The 16,853-nt window shown below is 41.3% G+C and overlaps 1 protein-coding gene across 1 annotated transcript; it reads left to right on the top strand.

The window, feature by feature from the left end:
* Window positions 1-312: 312 nt before the first annotated feature.
* ruvbl2 (RuvB-like AAA ATPase 2) lies at window positions 313-7,653 on the top strand. Its single transcript, XM_084073489.1, has 14 exons — window positions 313-379; window positions 1,432-1,489; window positions 1,765-1,820; window positions 2,776-2,917; window positions 3,249-3,378; window positions 3,458-3,524; window positions 3,859-3,965; window positions 4,072-4,165; window positions 4,350-4,568; window positions 4,667-4,785; window positions 4,889-5,008; window positions 5,812-5,941; window positions 6,687-6,801; window positions 7,437-7,653. The coding sequence occupies exons 1-14, from the start codon at window positions 368-370 to the stop codon at window positions 7,463-7,465; spliced, it is 1,398 nt and encodes a 465-aa protein (XP_083929615.1). The 5' UTR covers window positions 313-367; the 3' UTR covers window positions 7,466-7,653.
* The last annotated feature ends 9,200 nt before the right edge of the window (window positions 7,654-16,853 follow it).

The raw sequence follows: 16,853 nt of genomic DNA, 5'->3' as shown, positions 1-16,853 counted from the left end.
CCAGGGGCCCCTGGGCAGGTTCCAGGGGGTCCCCAGCAAAAGAAATCTGTTTAAATCACTTTAAGTTTTAACATCCATCGGATAGGCCTATTTGAAAATAGCCAATATACCTGTACAAGCTTACTTTTCCTCCGCGGTGGAAAGCCTGGTCACGCGAGGTTACAAGTTTATTTACCATATTATTAACTCTATGTTTAATACACACATCCATCCAGTGCGATCTATGGATTCACTCACATAGTCATAGATAGCAGCAGAGCGTGGGCCGTTTTTGTGAAACCACACTTTCTCTACGGACACATTTAGGGTGAGCACCCACTGAAAGCAGGCGCTGCTCCAGTCCAGTCCTCGCATTCTTATCACCATCATGTCTGCGCAGGTGAGTTCACGTCCAGATGTGTTACATTATGCTGAATATCGTTCTTCAATGACTGTATTTGGGAGACAACCCCGAGTAAATGCATCTTTTCCCCCCCTCCAATACCTCTGTCGCATTTCAACACTCCTTACAGACTACAAAAGCTTTGGATGGCGCTAACGTTAGCTTGCTAACGTGGATGGTGGTTGGTGGGGCTAGCGCTAGCATTTGCCGGTTTTGTCATTCTCGTGTAGACTTGTATCGTACAAGACGTATAGTTCACGTTAGATACATCACTTTGGCTTATTATTGGGTATTGGCCATAGACCATTAGTCTAGACTAAAAGAATGATCTCACCTGAGCTAACTGGCTAATGCTACACGCGTCCCATGTGTCTCTCTGCCACTGACTGTTGTGGCACGCGTATCGTTATGGTTATCACTATGACAACCATCACAAACGCGTCTACCGCTGGCTAGACTTACATGTTGGATGTATCTACGACAGGGGTCTTCAACGTTTTCAGGCCAAGGACCCCTTGGCTGAGAGCGAGATAAAGCAGGGACCCCCATTATATATTGTATAAAATATGTATTTTTTCATAGATTTCATAGGCAGCTTCATAGACTTGTTGACTTGTTATCATGTTGGATTCATGTTAATGTGTATTTCCAGACATTTAACCATGTACTTAAACAATATTTAGTAAACCTGACCTTAAACTCTGTACTTAATCTGCTATTTTTTCACCCTATACCAAACCACTTTGCCAAAAATAGCAGATCTACAAGCGCACAACGCCTCGCGGCGTTTTGTGCATGTAGATCTGCTATTTTTAAAGTTCTCCTCAGAATAGGGATGCTTGGTTGAAGTGGTTAATGTAAAAATCACACAAAGATGTGGCGGACCCCCTGTAGTAACTCTGAGGACCCCCTAGGGGTCCCGGACCCCCTGTTGAAGACCCCTGATCTACGATATTGATGAATGAACCACGAATTGATGAATGAACACAGGTGGTTTTACTGTACACAAGGTTACGCCCCTCTTATTTGTTGTATCCTCAATACTGTAGATGGCAACAACGACAAAGGTTCCGGAGGTCCGGGACATCACACGGATTGAAAGAATAGGTAAGGCTACACATACAGTGTAATACAGGTGCCAGCCAGACCGATAGGATACCAGATGTTTAGCTATTACCTCGGATACAAATCAATGATGCTGATACATGTACCTACTACAGCTCCAGTTAGTTACAGCATTCAAGCACAGTCTATTTATTTTTCATAATCCATTGGGAAAACGTATGCAGGAGACTCTTGTTTTTTTTGTTTTTTTTTTTCTAATTCCCTACAGAAATTGTGTAATTGCAGTTAACTCATGTGCAATTTTTTTGTGTGTTTAGGTGCACATTCTCACATTCGTGGCCTTGGTTTGGATGATGCTTTGGAGCCAAGACAGGTAGCTTAAATTCTTTAATTAGTCCACTACTAGTGCGATTCATAATTATGTAAAAAGAAATATATATATTGGAATATATCTCTGTTTGACTCAGAACAATTAGAGATGAATTATGGGTTAATCCCTGCAAATGGCCATAAGCATACCTGTACACCTAACCTGCTTCACGACAGTTACAATCTCTTAGCAACGATGGATGTGCATAAAAGCATTGTTTACAGTTGACCACCCATATGTCCCCTTTGAAGACCAGTAGATGTGCTGTTCTATCTTTATTTGCACAAGAGACTGAGGAACATGTTTTTTATTCTTAACACATCGGGTGCCAAACACGGTCTGAACCGTGTGTTTACATAGTGGCGGTTCCGAAGCTTCGGTGCCGAACACGGTCTGAACCGTGATTTCAGTCTTTTTGTTTTTTTCGTTTTTCTCCGCGCGGGCGGCGCTAGAGCAGCTCTGGGAGCACCCATTGTAATCCTGCGAAGGAAGTGCCAGATCGCTCACCGGAAACAATTTTTTTTCCCCCATCCTCTTCCTGTCTATTTCCTACTTTGAAACGCCTATATCTCCGAATCTGTTTCCTGTGGGGAAAACCGGTCATGCGCGATGCGCGATCCCCCCCCGTTGTAACCCGCGAGGGGAATGTTATGGTTCCAGGCTGTAGCCAGACTCATGGCAGAACATGAATCGATGCTTTTTTTTGCGTGCATTTGCTTGTAACGCACGCGGAAACTTTAAACAGCAAAGCGCAGTCAATGGGGAGAATGCTGGCACCCACGGTAAGTTGTTATGAAAAAATGCTGGCACCCGATGTGTTAAGAGTAACTCCAATTTGTGGGTTGCTTGCACTAATGCACTTACACCATAAACAATTTCGCCCACTCTTACACCTGTAAAATTGTGATGTGACTGACATTAAAGTGAAGTTGATGAACACACACACATCGTGTTCCAGGTGTCTCAGGGGATGGTTGGCCAGTTGGCCTCCCGTCGGGCAGCTGGCATCATCCTGGAGATGATCAAAGACGGACACATCGCTGGCAGGGCCATACTGATCGCTGGCCAACCTGGCACAGGAAAGACTGCCATCGCCATGGGTACGGTTCACTTCTGGGGCTTTCCCTTGAGATATGTTATTACGCGGTTGGTTGGTATTGACCTTTTGTATTTTTAAGCACTTAAACCCTTGCTTCCCAATGTTTGGGCATGTCATTGACAAAAAAAACATTTATTATTATTAGTATTTTATTTATTTTTCTTCCAGAAAATAGATCTGCAAGCTCACAACGTGTTGCATCATGACACATTTTGAGCTTTTAGATCAGCTATTGTTTTAGATAATGTATTTGTCATTAAGTGGCTCAGTGTTTAAGTGGATGTCTTATTCGTTCTATTCACTTGATGAGAATGCATTATTTATCTATTTAGGTATTGCCCAGTCTCTTGGCCCTGATACCCCATTCACAGCGATGGCCGCCAGTGAAATCTTCTCCTTGGAGATGAGCAAGACGGAGGCACTCAGCCAGGCTTTTAGAAAGGCCATTGGAGTGAGGATAAAGTGAGTGAGAAGACAGAATATTAGTTGCACTCTCAGTGTGTGAAATGAATTGCTTTTCACAGTGTGTTTGGTTGTGCAGGGAGGAGACGGAGATCATTGAAGGAGAGGTGGTGGAGATCCAGATTGATCGTCCAGCCACTGGAACTGTAAGCTCTTTCTGCTCTATGACTTTCTGCTCTGACATGCTATGACTTAATGTTGAATTTGCCTTTCAATGCATCAATCATGATGTCCAGATTGGAACAAAGAGAGCATTATTAGTTCCGCTGATTCATAGATTAAAGTGAGATGTTTACTATCCCTTTGAATAGCAATTTGCACATTGCATTTGAATTTGTAAAACGTTATTTTTGTGTACCTAATTCTTTTGCAAGATATCCTGTTTTCAAGTGAAAAGATGTGTATTAAAGCATCGGACTGTCGGTTCTATAGTTATTCCTGCCATTTTTTAACCATTTTAAACTGTGTATTTTCTGTCAGGGTGCCAAGGTGGGCAAACTGACTCTAAAGACGACTGAGATGGAGACCATCTATGACTTGGGCAACAAGATGATTGAGAGCCTCAGTAAGGAGAAGATTCAGGCTGGGTGAGTTAATCTGTTCTTTCGAGTCTTTTGTTGTGGTTCTCTATGTTGTTGGGTCATATCATTCAGCCTGGCCAGTCTTGATTTGGTCATGTTCCATCTTTTCTAGAGATGTCATCACCATAGACAAAGCCACTGGCAAGATTAGCAAGCTGGGGCGTTCCTTCACCAGAGCCAGAGACTATGACGCCATGGGAGCCCAGGTACCACTTGTTCTGGAAATGTTATTGCTCATGACATTTTACTGCAACTTAAAATGCAGAAGTCAGTAACTCAAAGTCACAAGCAGGAGAATAACTGTTAAAAAACAAAATAGCCCCATCATGATAAAAATGTCATATAGGAAATATTCTTTTGTTTTATGGTCTTTGACTCTTGTCCTCCCAGACGCAGTTTGTTCAGTGTCCAGAGGGTGAGCTTCAAAAGAGGAAGGAGGTGGTCCACACAGTGTCCCTCCATGAGGTGGACGTCATCAACAGCCGCACACAGGGCTTCCTGGCCCTCTTCTCTGGAGACACCGGAGAGATCAAGTCTGAAGTCCGTGAGCAGATCAATGCTAAAGTGTCTGAGTGGAGGGAAGAGGGCAAGGCAGAGATCATTCCAGGGGTAAGTCCATTGGTGTGTGCACAACTGCACATTTTTTGGCGGTCACACATGAATCGTTGGCATGTAAATTTATTTCCTCATTATTCATGTCATTTCAGGTGTTATTTATTGATGAGGTTCACATGCTGGACATGGAGTGCTTCTCCTTTCTGAACCGTGCCCTGGAGAGTGACCTGTCCCCCGTTCTCATCATGGCCACCAACAGAGGCATCACCCGGTACTGTTGCCCATTGACCAAATGTCCAACTACCCCCTCATCTGATGTTGTACATGGCATCTTTATTTTAACTATCTATAATTACCATTTTGATTTTTTTCAGTATCCGTGGCACAAACTACCAGAGCCCTCATGGCATCCCCATCGACCTGCTAGACCGTCTCCTCATCATCGCCACCTCCCCGTACACAGAGAAAGAGACGCGGCAGATACTCAAGATCCGGTGAGAATCCACATTCAAATCTCTCCCAACTTTTACATTTGTTTAGTTTACTCCTCCATCCAGGCCTGGAATTTCACAATGTTAGGGGCATGGCCACTAGGCCTTTGTTAATTTTGTGAGGGAACAAAGGAAAACAATTGCCATCAAATAAAACAATGAGTTAAAGTCCACCGTATTAATGAATTTAACTTAAGCGACTTAATTCTTTATATAGTACAAGTAGAGTGTAACTATCAGATAAATAAATAATGTATTGGAAAATTACCAATATTTGTACAAACTCATTGCACGTTAAAGGTTTATTTATTTTATTGTATTTTCCCCACAAAATAATATTTTCATTCAAGATGATTTTTTATTAGACTTTGAGTAATGTCAGTTAGTTAGTTCATTTTCTTTTTTTAACTTATGAATAATGACCTTATTGAAGATTAATTTGGGTAATAATTAAACTTTAAAGTTAACGATGGATATCCATCCATCGTTTTTAATGATCTATTTCACACGTACGCACACAAGCACTCGCGTGCGCAGACTGCGCACACAGACACGCACCGGATGTGTCCTGGCTTGGGTAAACCACAGTGTTGTTGTTGCCGAGTTGTGTATTACCTTCACTTGGGTGTCTAAAGCTTTGTGATCACAAAGATGTTGAACTAAATTGGAGTTGTTGGACCCTTTAGCTGCAACTTTTGGTATATGGCCAAACTGAAGGGCAACAACGGCCATGGCTGCTGTGGCTGCTGTGAAATTCCTTCCCTGCTTCCATCGTTTGACGAACTCTGCTTGGTGTGTGTTTGCAGGTGTGAGGAGGAGGATGTGGAGCTGAGCGAAGAGGCTCTCACGGTCTTGACCCGTATTGGACTGGAGACGTCACTGCGCTACTCCATTCAGCTGATCAGCACTGCGGGACTGGTGTGTCGCAAACGCAGGGTAAGCTTCTTGAGCTCAATTAGCTCAACCACTAACTAATGGGGGAATCCCATTTGGTGAATCCACCTTTTGAGTGATACAATGTTTTATTCACATATGTAAAAAGAGTCCTGCAACTTCACTCAAAAGACTGCATCCCAAAAAGAACAGACTTACAAGAAGCGACCATCGCATTGCAATGCAGCAAGTTCATACCTTGTAGATTTCTTATTGTCAATGTCAAACATGGGACAACGATGCACGATGGAGTGTAAGTTATCAAACGTAATCACTTGCTTGACATGTGCATGGAAACATCTGTGAAAGATTTGCCCTGACATCAGACATGTCCCCCTCAATGCCAAGGTGATTGCGTTTATAACAAAATTGTTATATATATCTGCCGGCTGTGTATGTCAAAATCAGTGATCAAAGCGCGTGCTGACACAGCCCTCCTACCCAGTATTCCTCCACTGACTTGATGTGAAATTGACAACCATCAAGCATCGAGCAGGCAGTCTACTGTGTGCAGTAAAGTGTCATCTGTGAACTTTCACTTCACCATGGACTCCCATTAAGTCAGCTTAGATAAGAAAGCAAAGTCTGCATCATGTCAAACGATTGTGAGCATTTCACTTCCGCTCCATGGATTTCAAAATGAAGCTGTCATGAAAAATGATATGTTGAATGTTGGGCTTGCCTCCTGGCAGAGATTTGCACTCGACTGCGCACGCCTTTCTAGTTAAGACATGTGTTTTTTTCTCAGGGGACACAGGTGCAGGTGGAGGACATCAAGAGAGTTTACTCTCTGTTCCTGGATGAGTCTAGATCTTCTCAGTACATGAAGGAGTACCAAGATTCCTTCCTCTTCAATGAAACACGTAGGTTTTCTGTTTATCCTGTCATCATGTTGGGGACAAGTGCTGAGTTTTAGTGCACTGCAGATTAATTTGAAAAGTCTAGCTAAATCAATCTATAGAAAAGATTGATCTCCAAACAAAATTTGAATGTCTGTGACTTAGTACCTGCTGTTTTGATAAGCTATTTTAGTAATTTATTCAGGCAAGTATGATAGTGTTTTACTAAAATGTAAACAAACAATGTATAAAAATGAAGCAATTAACAGTAAAATGGTCTGTTTATAATAATAATGGATTTGATTTATAATGCACTTTACATTGCAGAAATAGCAGATCTACAATCTTCTTTATGATAAGGGTATTAAATATGTCAGTCATTTCTTTGTATATTTAAGTTATTTGTCATATCTGCCCAGTGGAATTTTTGCTTACGAAGCCTAAAAGCAAAACTAAGATATGTATTTTGTATTCATATGTTCCAATGTTCAATGCCAAAGAAATAATTAAATAATTAATCGCAATTATTTGTAATAACATTAATTGTCAAGTAAAATTACATTATCGTGACAGCCCTACCATTGACTGTGACATTTCATGTTGCCTGAATTCAATGACTATAAGATCCACATGACATTTGTTTCTCTTCCTTCTTTCAGAAACAGCTCAAATGGACACTTCACAATGAAGAAAATATTTTGTCTGAAGTTTTCATGTTAAAGTTTTCATGTTGCCACTGGTTCGAGTCAGTTCAGAACTGCGTTGTGAATTTGTTTTTGTCTTAGTTAAGTCTCAGAGGCTGTCTGGGTGAGATTATCCTGATGACTGATTTCTTCATTTCAAATGGTTTGTTTGAATTAAATTCATGGAACTTAATTCACAATGTTTATTGACAACTTATCTTTGAGGCCTTGTGGCAGGAATACCCATTCCTTTCCTTTTCTGTTGATTTCTCTCTAAATGCGGTTTATTTTTTAGCAGGTTTATTAAACCAATCTTTTGTCAATATACACTTTGTCATTTTTTTTATTTCCTTACAAATATTGCATCCTGATGGTTGTGTAAAACTTGTATCATTAATTATGACTGATTTCCTGAGCTGTTTTAACTAGTGTAGTGTTCTGCATGTGGTCATTCAGCAGACCGATTGTTGGCCCCCATAAGTGCTCTTGAACGTCTCATCCGATCAACTTCATACTCAACACTGCACTTCCGTGAGCAATACTCCTGCGGGGTGTGAAGTTGTTTGGCTGAACCAAGATATCTCAAGAACAGGCATACATAGAGATTCCTTGAATTCATAGATATTTAACTGTATTAATTTGTTTTGCCATAAGAATAGGTGATTCCTATCTAAACCATTTGAACTTTGATATGTTACCATTGCAACAGTAAAGACAATAAGCTGGCATGGTTTTGACTTTTTTGTGACATTTACTGAGAAAACAAATAAACGATTTTGCCTGTTGACCGCTCAGTGTCCTCCCCGAAGTCACGGGTGTTTTGAGTAATATGTAATATTATGCATTATCCCGCACCAATCTGTAGACCTTAAAAACTACAGCTAACACAACAAATCCTTTAGATTGCAATCTTCTCTGTAGCTTTGGAGAAAATAGTATTAGGAATAGTAATTACGGTAGTGTTATACACTTATTAGTTACACAAATAGCTAAAAAAAAAAAAAAATCTTAAAATTCTGGCCCAGAAGTTTGATATTACTGACACTGGGTGGCGCTGTAACATCTCTATTGTACTTGCATATTGTGCTTCCAACAGTAAGATGAGAGAATTTTCGACAGATGTTGGATTTCTCTAACATGCCTCTCATACCTATAACCACATCATAGTCAACATTCCCAAATTCTGACATTAAAGCCCCTTTGTTTACTAGAATCACAAATATTTATTATTGCAGGTGTTTCTATGGAAATCTCAACTTATTCCACCAATAGCCATTTTATATAGTCCTCTTAATAAGAGGTTATGGTTTCTTCATACCTAACTGTACTGTACCTAAACTGGGATTTTTCCATATTACAAGCTTGGTATTGCGACAGAACATCAGATTCCCTCCTATGTGGAAGTGAATAAAGTTTTGTTAGGATTACCTTGCTGCCTATGTTCCATAAACACCTTATTGTGGTTGGAGTGTGGAACAGGTGTTTGCATATGTGGTGTATGACTGCATAAAGGATGGGGGAAGCCTTTTCCTGTGCTGCCAAATCAGTTGGAGCAGAATGTCTAGTGACAATGTGTCGCTGGGTTCCAGTGGAAGTTTTCTGTGTGTGTGTGTGTGTGTGTGTGTGTGTGTGTGTGTGTGTGTGCACGTGCTAAGGACACAAGTTCTGACACAGCGTGCTACACCCCCCCCCCCCCCCTGTTGTACCATATGTCTTCTCTGTTTTTAACACCATCTCTGAATCTACTTCCTCTTAAATGAGCAAACTAATAATCTTGTATAAGCCATAAGAATTTCAATCTTACTTGTAGGCAAGAGCAATGCCCAGAACACAATAGTAAGTAGGGCTTACTACAGCACCAGTCTAATGCCTTCTACGTATATCTCATTTATGTCATCAGGTGGACAGGCATCAAATGGAGAGAGACTAATCTTGGAACTCAGTGTAGCACAAAAATAAAGCCACAACAAAACTCTATATATTTTTAACATATATCTCATATATTTCATCAGCTGGACAGGCATCATGCGTAGAGAGACTTAGTCTTGAAACTCAGTGTTGCACAAGAACAAAGACACAAAACTCTAATTATAGCAAGTATAGTCTCTGGGCTGGCAAACATCTACCGATTCTCTAATGCTAGTCCTGAATATCTTTATTTCCATTTTTGATGTCACGAGTCCCAAAGCATTGCTAGTGGACCTCATTAGAAGAATCTTGGAGTGGCTCCCACCATAGTCCACACGCTATAAGGCTTTACACGTACAACATGAGGCTACATTTTTCATGAGGTAACCATATATTCTAACTGGGTGTAACTGAATGGTATTCTCCAACCTTATCAGGTCATGCTAATATTCAGCCAAAACCACATCAATCATTTCTCTGTAGATTATTTTTTGACATAGCTCGCACCCATAGCAAGATCAGAGGAATAACAGAAGTCATTAAGTATGAACACGCCTCTCCAACATCATCCTATAGGGGATCCTGTCAAACACAGTCTGCAGTCTGCAGTTGTCTTTTGTGTCAGCAAGACGGCTATAAAGAAGTAAAGGCCATGACATCATTGACAGTGTCAAGGGTCATTGGACATTCTGATGGCCTAACAAGGCTTTCTGTATGAATTTCATTAGTTAAAAGTACCCACATTAGGATCAATCACATCAGTCATGACATGAATTGACTCTTTAATCAATCAAATTGATTTATGGTATTTTCAACTGACACAAGGCATGACAAAGGGATACATCTGTCAGCCTGAATTTGACCACTGGACCACAGGGACCCAATAACATTCATCTGGAATCAACTCTTGTGTTGAGAGACATGGTTATCAGCGCTACCAATTGTTAACAGACACTGTCAATATCTTGTTTAGAAAGATACCAAAACACCCTCCACACTGCCTCAAGTTCTCATGAAGCAGCGAATGCTGGTTTCTAATAAGGGTGTGATTAACTGAATGGATTATTCAGTTTGTAGTGACTCTAGCAGTGAATCAGTGTGGCCCCTACAGAGAGGTCATTTCTTTTCATGGCGTGGCTCTTCATGAGGCTAGCCATCTATAAAAGGGTCGGAATATGTATGTATGTGTGTGCTTGCGTGCGTGCATGTGTTTTGTGTCTGTCCGGAACTAATTTCACAAACCGCTGGAGTCTGGACCAACCATCACCAAAAGTTAAAGGCCCAATCAGGAGTTGTTTTGAAAATAGATTTGAGTTGATGGAAAATATGTCATTTGGAACTTTTTTACCCTCATAAATCTAAATATAGGTTTGTTTTACTTCAGTGGTGACAAACATTAACAATATAAATAAAAACTATTTTGCTGTAATAAATAAATAAATACATAAATAACATATATTATTATTATTTTGTAAGACAGCACATATATCCTGTTGAAACAAAGTTACAGCTATCTAAAATAATAATAAGGTAATAGTTCCATTGATTGCCTATGTAGTGTGATGGCTTATTTTTTGTTATTTCACTTTGAGTGGTATAATTGAATAAACCATACATTACACAAGAACATATTTCTCTAAGTTATTATTTATTCATTTAAAGTGTGCTTGCTTAACCTCTTGGGAAAATATCCAAAAACAAAACAAACCAAAAAAAGCAAAACAGCGATGAGACACGAAATAATCTTTTAATGTCAGATACTCCAGAAAGTAGACACTCTGTGAAGGCAGGTTATTGCTAGACACTTCCTAAGCAGGCTTTATGCGCTCTTTGAAATTTAATTTTAAAGCACTGTGTGCTGCGACATGATGTGCTGTGTTTGATTGTAATACCACCAGATAGGGAGGACAAAATAAATCAATATTTGTTGGGAAGATAACCATGTTTACTATTAAACTATTTATTTGTTTGATGAAATGAAAGCATGAATGACTTTTTCAAGGTCTGCAAATGATGACAAAACAAAGGACTTGATTTTAGCAATGTTTCTGAGCTGTAAGAAGCATGATTTTACAACACTTCACTTGACCATTGAAGGACAAGTCATATAGCTATATGTATTGTGTCAGACCAGGGGAAACAGACAGGCCTATTCCACAGAGAGGGTGGGTCCCTAAGCTCAGGCTAGGGGAGGTGGTAGGTGGAGTGTACTATCCTGTCCAGGTATTGCAGCCACTGGGAGCCTGGCAATGGACTCACCTGCAGCCAGTCAGGCAATCAAGGGGAGCCTTTAAATAGCCGGCTCACAAGCCGGCTGGAGAGTCAGTTTAGAGGAATGAGGAATCGGGCTACGTCACTCTGCTCCACATGGAAGCTAGTAGGAAGGACATCTTGCAAGATTGTGGAGCCCCCACCTGTGTGTAGCGTACGTACAGGCCCAAGCTCCGGACGGGAGGATTCCTAAGTTACTTTTGCCCCAATTCCCCTTTCCCCCTAATCGTTTGAATAAAAGACTATTTAATTTAACAAGCCAACTGACTCTGAGCCTCTTGTTTTATTGTGAATCTCACCTGTATTCCCCTGGGTTGCCACAGTATCTACATGTCTATATAACAAGTACTCTATTCAATCAAGGCATTATCATTTTCTTTTGTAACTGCAGTTCAACCATTATGGCAGTAATTATTACACAATTTACCATTTACAGTAATAAAACCTGTGTCAATGTAGCTCAGTCTGTAGAGCTCTTTGGACCACAAGGTCATGGATTTGATTCCGGGCACCGCCAACTCGTTTGAGTAGCACGGCTTGCATGCGAAGTCGTGTGGCAAGTACTTGGAGCTGATGGTAGGTGTGGCAGTCCACCTCAGCAATCCATCTCCCAGGAGTCTAGCGTATTGTTGTAACAGGGATAGATTCCCGCGTTTCTCTGCTGATGCCAACAATAAGCCTCTCCGACCTACTTACTTACTTCGTAATAAAAGCATAAAATGTAAAAATACTATTTTCATGTTTTGATTGATTGATTGAATACTTTTTCTCCTATACAGCTGTGATTGAGGGCTCATCCGGGGATGAACTAGAGGGGGACTCTATCCCTGTATCCCTGGGTTCCAAAGTTTGACCCACTCACACAACTGATGAAGTCAAGTAGAAGACGGCTCAAGGTAGGAACCTTTTTATTTTTATTTCTTTGCTGCTGCTGCTAATTGTGTTGTATATTGTGTGTAATGAAGTGATTCAAGCTGTTGTATTATTGCTGTAATTTTGGGACCCAATGACTGGGTGGCAATGAAACATGTTCAGTGACTGTGTTTGTGTTTGTGAGTTTGTATGTTGTGTTGTGTCTGCTGCCATTGAAAGTAGTCAGTTGTAACAGGGAACAGTATACTGTATGTGTATGTGGCTCTTGGTCCCTTCAATTATGCTACAGTATGTATGGAAGTTCAAGCTAGAGGTTTTGGGCTTTGTCATAACAGCCATCGATTCCAAATGTTCATTTGAAATAGAAGACTGATGTGGATCTACTGTTTGTCTGTGTTGTGGCTGGTGTTGAAGGTTGTGAGTTGTGACAGGGTGGCTGTAATTAGTTCATGACTGGCTTGGTGGCAAAAAAAACTATGTAGGCCTACTCCCCATGTCCATTATTCATTCATTCATTACTCTTTCTTTCTTTCTCAAAGGATAACAACCTTTTAATTTCTTGCTGAGCTGTTCTATTGTTGACATATTGTGTTGCTGTTGCTCTATGTGTGGCTCTGGATTTGAAGGCTGGTGTGAATCCACACTGTGTGTTGTTTCTGTTGTTGAAGGTAGTGAGTTGTAACAGGGAACAGTATGTATATGTAGCTCTTGGTCACCTCGATTATCCTATGTGTGAGTTTGCTGTAAAGTTCAAGCTAGATGTTTTTGGCTTTTTTTACTTGGTTTATCAGGTTGCAAAACCTGGTCTACATCTACACTCGCTAGTCCTGACTTTCTCACTAGTCCTGACTTTTGCGTGACTTTTTCCTCATTGGCTGGTCCTTTGGCCAATGAGGGCTCAATGTCCTCTCAGAATATGGGATCTAAAGACGACCCACAATACTGTGTTCGGCCACTGTATGTAACTCTATGGTAAGTGGCGCTGATGTTCAATGTCCTCTCAGAATATGGGATCTAAAAACGTTACCATGTTTAGTGAGAGAAAAAAACGAATACGCATTTTCATCAAGACTAAGACTAAATCTAATTTAGCTATCAAATTAATTAATCTATCTTTGGCCTCTATTTCCTCTGTTTATAAAAGGGGCAAGAAAGTGAAGTCCATACTGCATACTTCATATGACGGTATTGCCTGCCGGAAATAGCCGATGTAAGAGCTCACGACGCATTGCAGATTATCTTTTTACCCACTTTCTCCCTAATTTAGTCGTTATGCCAATTGATTCCTCCCCACCGGGAGGACGTAGAGCCTTCGTCCTACTCCTCCCACCCAACACTCCCTGCGGACAGGTACCGCCCCCAGCCCATAGGAATACGTGCAGTGACAATCATCACCCTCCCCGCCGGCGCCCGGCTTCCCTCCCCCGAACATCGGCCAGTTGTGTTCCTATAGAGTAGACGCTCGACAAAGCCGGATGTACCACAGTGGATTCGAAACCATGACCTCTGTGGTGCTGAGCAGGCACTTTATCACTGCGCCACCCAAGCACCCGCAATGGGCTTTTAGATCTGCTATTTTTGTGGTGTGACACCATGGTACGACTGAGCATAAATGAAGGAGGGGGGTACGTGGCACAAGTACCCACTTCAGTCTACAGCTTGGCAGCGGCAACAATGGCCAAATGCCTAAAGTCAACAGGGGTAGACCCTTTGGCACAGCCTGACACTGAATGTTTTGCTTGTGTGTGCAGATTGTATCCGTGTCTGTCTGTGTACTTCTGTCTGAAAAAGAGAGAGACAACAATGAAAGAGGAGGCAGTAATGAGAGAACAAGTGATGAGGAATTGAAGAGACTAACGGTGCGTTTTAACTGCGGGCGACTCTCGGGCAATCGCGGGCGACATCGTCCAAAAGATAAAGAAAGTCTATGAGAGCCGGCGATCGGGCGAAGTGGGCGGGGGGGGGGGGGGCGATGAAAGATGGAAAAAAAAGAGAGCCTTTTTGATGGTTGCATGTATGTGATCCTTTATAGTCAGGAAGAATGGCTCTTATTTTTCCCTCTGTGATTTTCGCTTTTACTTTTACGTACCTGTACACAAGACGTAACAATAAAGAACACCTTGACCGTGACCTTTGAAAGTAGTTGTAGTAGTTTCACTACAGCGTGTAACAGTGGAGAATTGTGTGTCTGTGTGCTGCACGTTTATATATTTATTACCGGTACTTGTTTTTCAGAGATGTATTTTCAAACATTTGTTGTTTTTCACACTATATATGTGTGTAGAATAATGAGCAACTACATGTACAACAACATGTGACTACATCAATAATCAGAAATCTATTGTTGTACTTGTGAATGTACAGTATGTGGTGTGCGTGTACTATATGTAATTTATTGCTCAGCTTCCATTCACTCTTCTGAGCTCATGTCATTCATTGCCTCTGCCTGCCTCTCTGTTGCACTGCACTCTGCATTATATGGAGACACAAGTCATTCACAAAGCCCCGTGAGCCCCCCCCCACACACACACACACACACACACACACACACACACTGCCTCACACGCATATGAGACCTGAATACAGATGCCTCTGTGGAGACAGACACACACGCACACGCACACGCACACACACAAACTGCCTATGGAGGCTTTTCTGAATCAGCTCACGCAAGAGTGGAAACATTTCTTCTAAATATGGAATCCTGGAAGCTAAAAATGGCAACTAAACCCAACCGACATCATTCACTTGAGGACAAGTCAAGCATAAGCTTATGTTTAATTCAGGAAACTGTGGTATTTATAAATCACACTCCCCCCGCCGATGAAACTTTAATCCAATCGTGGTGTATGACTGACATGGATGTTGTAACACTATTTACACTGTCAATTTACATTACATCCTTGTTAGTAAGCATGAAAATTCAATTAATCCCTCATTGCATTTGGGACCTCATCAGGACCCCTGAGCTCTGTGCTTCAGTGCCTAGAGGAGAATATGGAATGATCGTTATAATTGGTCTGATGGCCGGGGAATACCCTCCTGCCGCTGCAACTACTTTGGTAGATAGTGTTCCTGACACGCCGCATGCCATTCACGACTTCTCACATCCTTCGTTTCTCTTTCCTGCATTGACATTGCTCAGTTATCTGTGAAACCACATTGCTTGGTCACTCCACACACACATGGGTGGACAATGAGGGGCAGGGGACATCACGTCTTTCCACTTGAACACAATGTTGGCTGCATTAATGATACAGTAAAGACTGCAGATGGGAGTGTCTTGGGGGGTGTTGCAGAGCCACTCATTCATGCTTGCAGAATCTCCAGCTCACAGCAGCGGCCTCACGCATGGGGAGCTGAAGGTCGGTCTATACCTCTGGGCCTGACGCTCATTTACACCCATGCAGAAAGGTCTTTGATCTCTCTGTCCAGCTATGAATGAACATTAGTACTACTGCTGCTGGCATATATGCACCCCCACGTAAAAGTGCAATATTGTGAGTTTCAATGCAATATTGCACGATGGCTCAGATTCTACAGTAGAAGCCATGGAATAACCCATACAGATTTACAGAGTATGATCTGCACTTCCTACGCATTGTCTATTGCAAAGAGATCACACACAAAAAGACGAAGATGAAATGCAGTCGGTGACTTCTGTGAGGTTTCCGTGCACTATAATTTCTCAGTTTGCTGTAGTGAGGGTTATTTCTAGAGCGTGAAGCAGGTTGGAAACGGTAATGAGAGTGCCTGCAGGGAGAGGTGAGAGATTCACAGTGGAGGTGTGATAGCAGTGGAGAGGACACTTCTTATATCACAGATTACTTAGAATTCCATCTAGACAGATTGTTCTCTCTTCCTGAGGCTGGTTGCCAGGTTTCAGGATTCCTTCTCTAATCTTTTTTTCTCAGTAGTCTCTGGAAGGGAGCTTATAATATGATGATTACACAAGTACGTGAGGCCAAAACTGTGAGGAGAAAGCCCTTGTAAATGTAAAGTGGTCCTGTTCTTAACCCCAGAACACTAACGTTGAATATTATCACACCATCACTAACGTTGGGTATATTTTACCCGATATAATATATTCCATAAAAAATACTTCTCATCAAAATATATTAAAGTACAACAATACATGGCAAATTGAGGTACTCTTCTTTAATGTTTCAATATAAAATATCACAAAAAATAAAAAATATAATCGGGGGCCCTATAAAAAAAAGCAATACCATAATAAGACCTCAGTAGGCAAAATCTGTGAAAAATGTGGGAAATGTTAACAAATAATTCGTAAAATAAATAAATAATGAAGCTAGGAACTTCTTCTCCACCCATTCCCAG

Source organism: Gymnoscopelus microlampas (genome assembly GCF_963454915.1).
Source record: "Gymnoscopelus microlampas genome assembly, chromosome: 12".
NCBI lineage: Eukaryota > Metazoa > Chordata > Actinopteri > Myctophiformes > Myctophidae > Gymnoscopelus > Gymnoscopelus microlampas.
The sequence above is the reverse complement of the archived record's forward strand: the minus strand, read 5'-3'. Positions and strand labels throughout refer to the sequence as shown.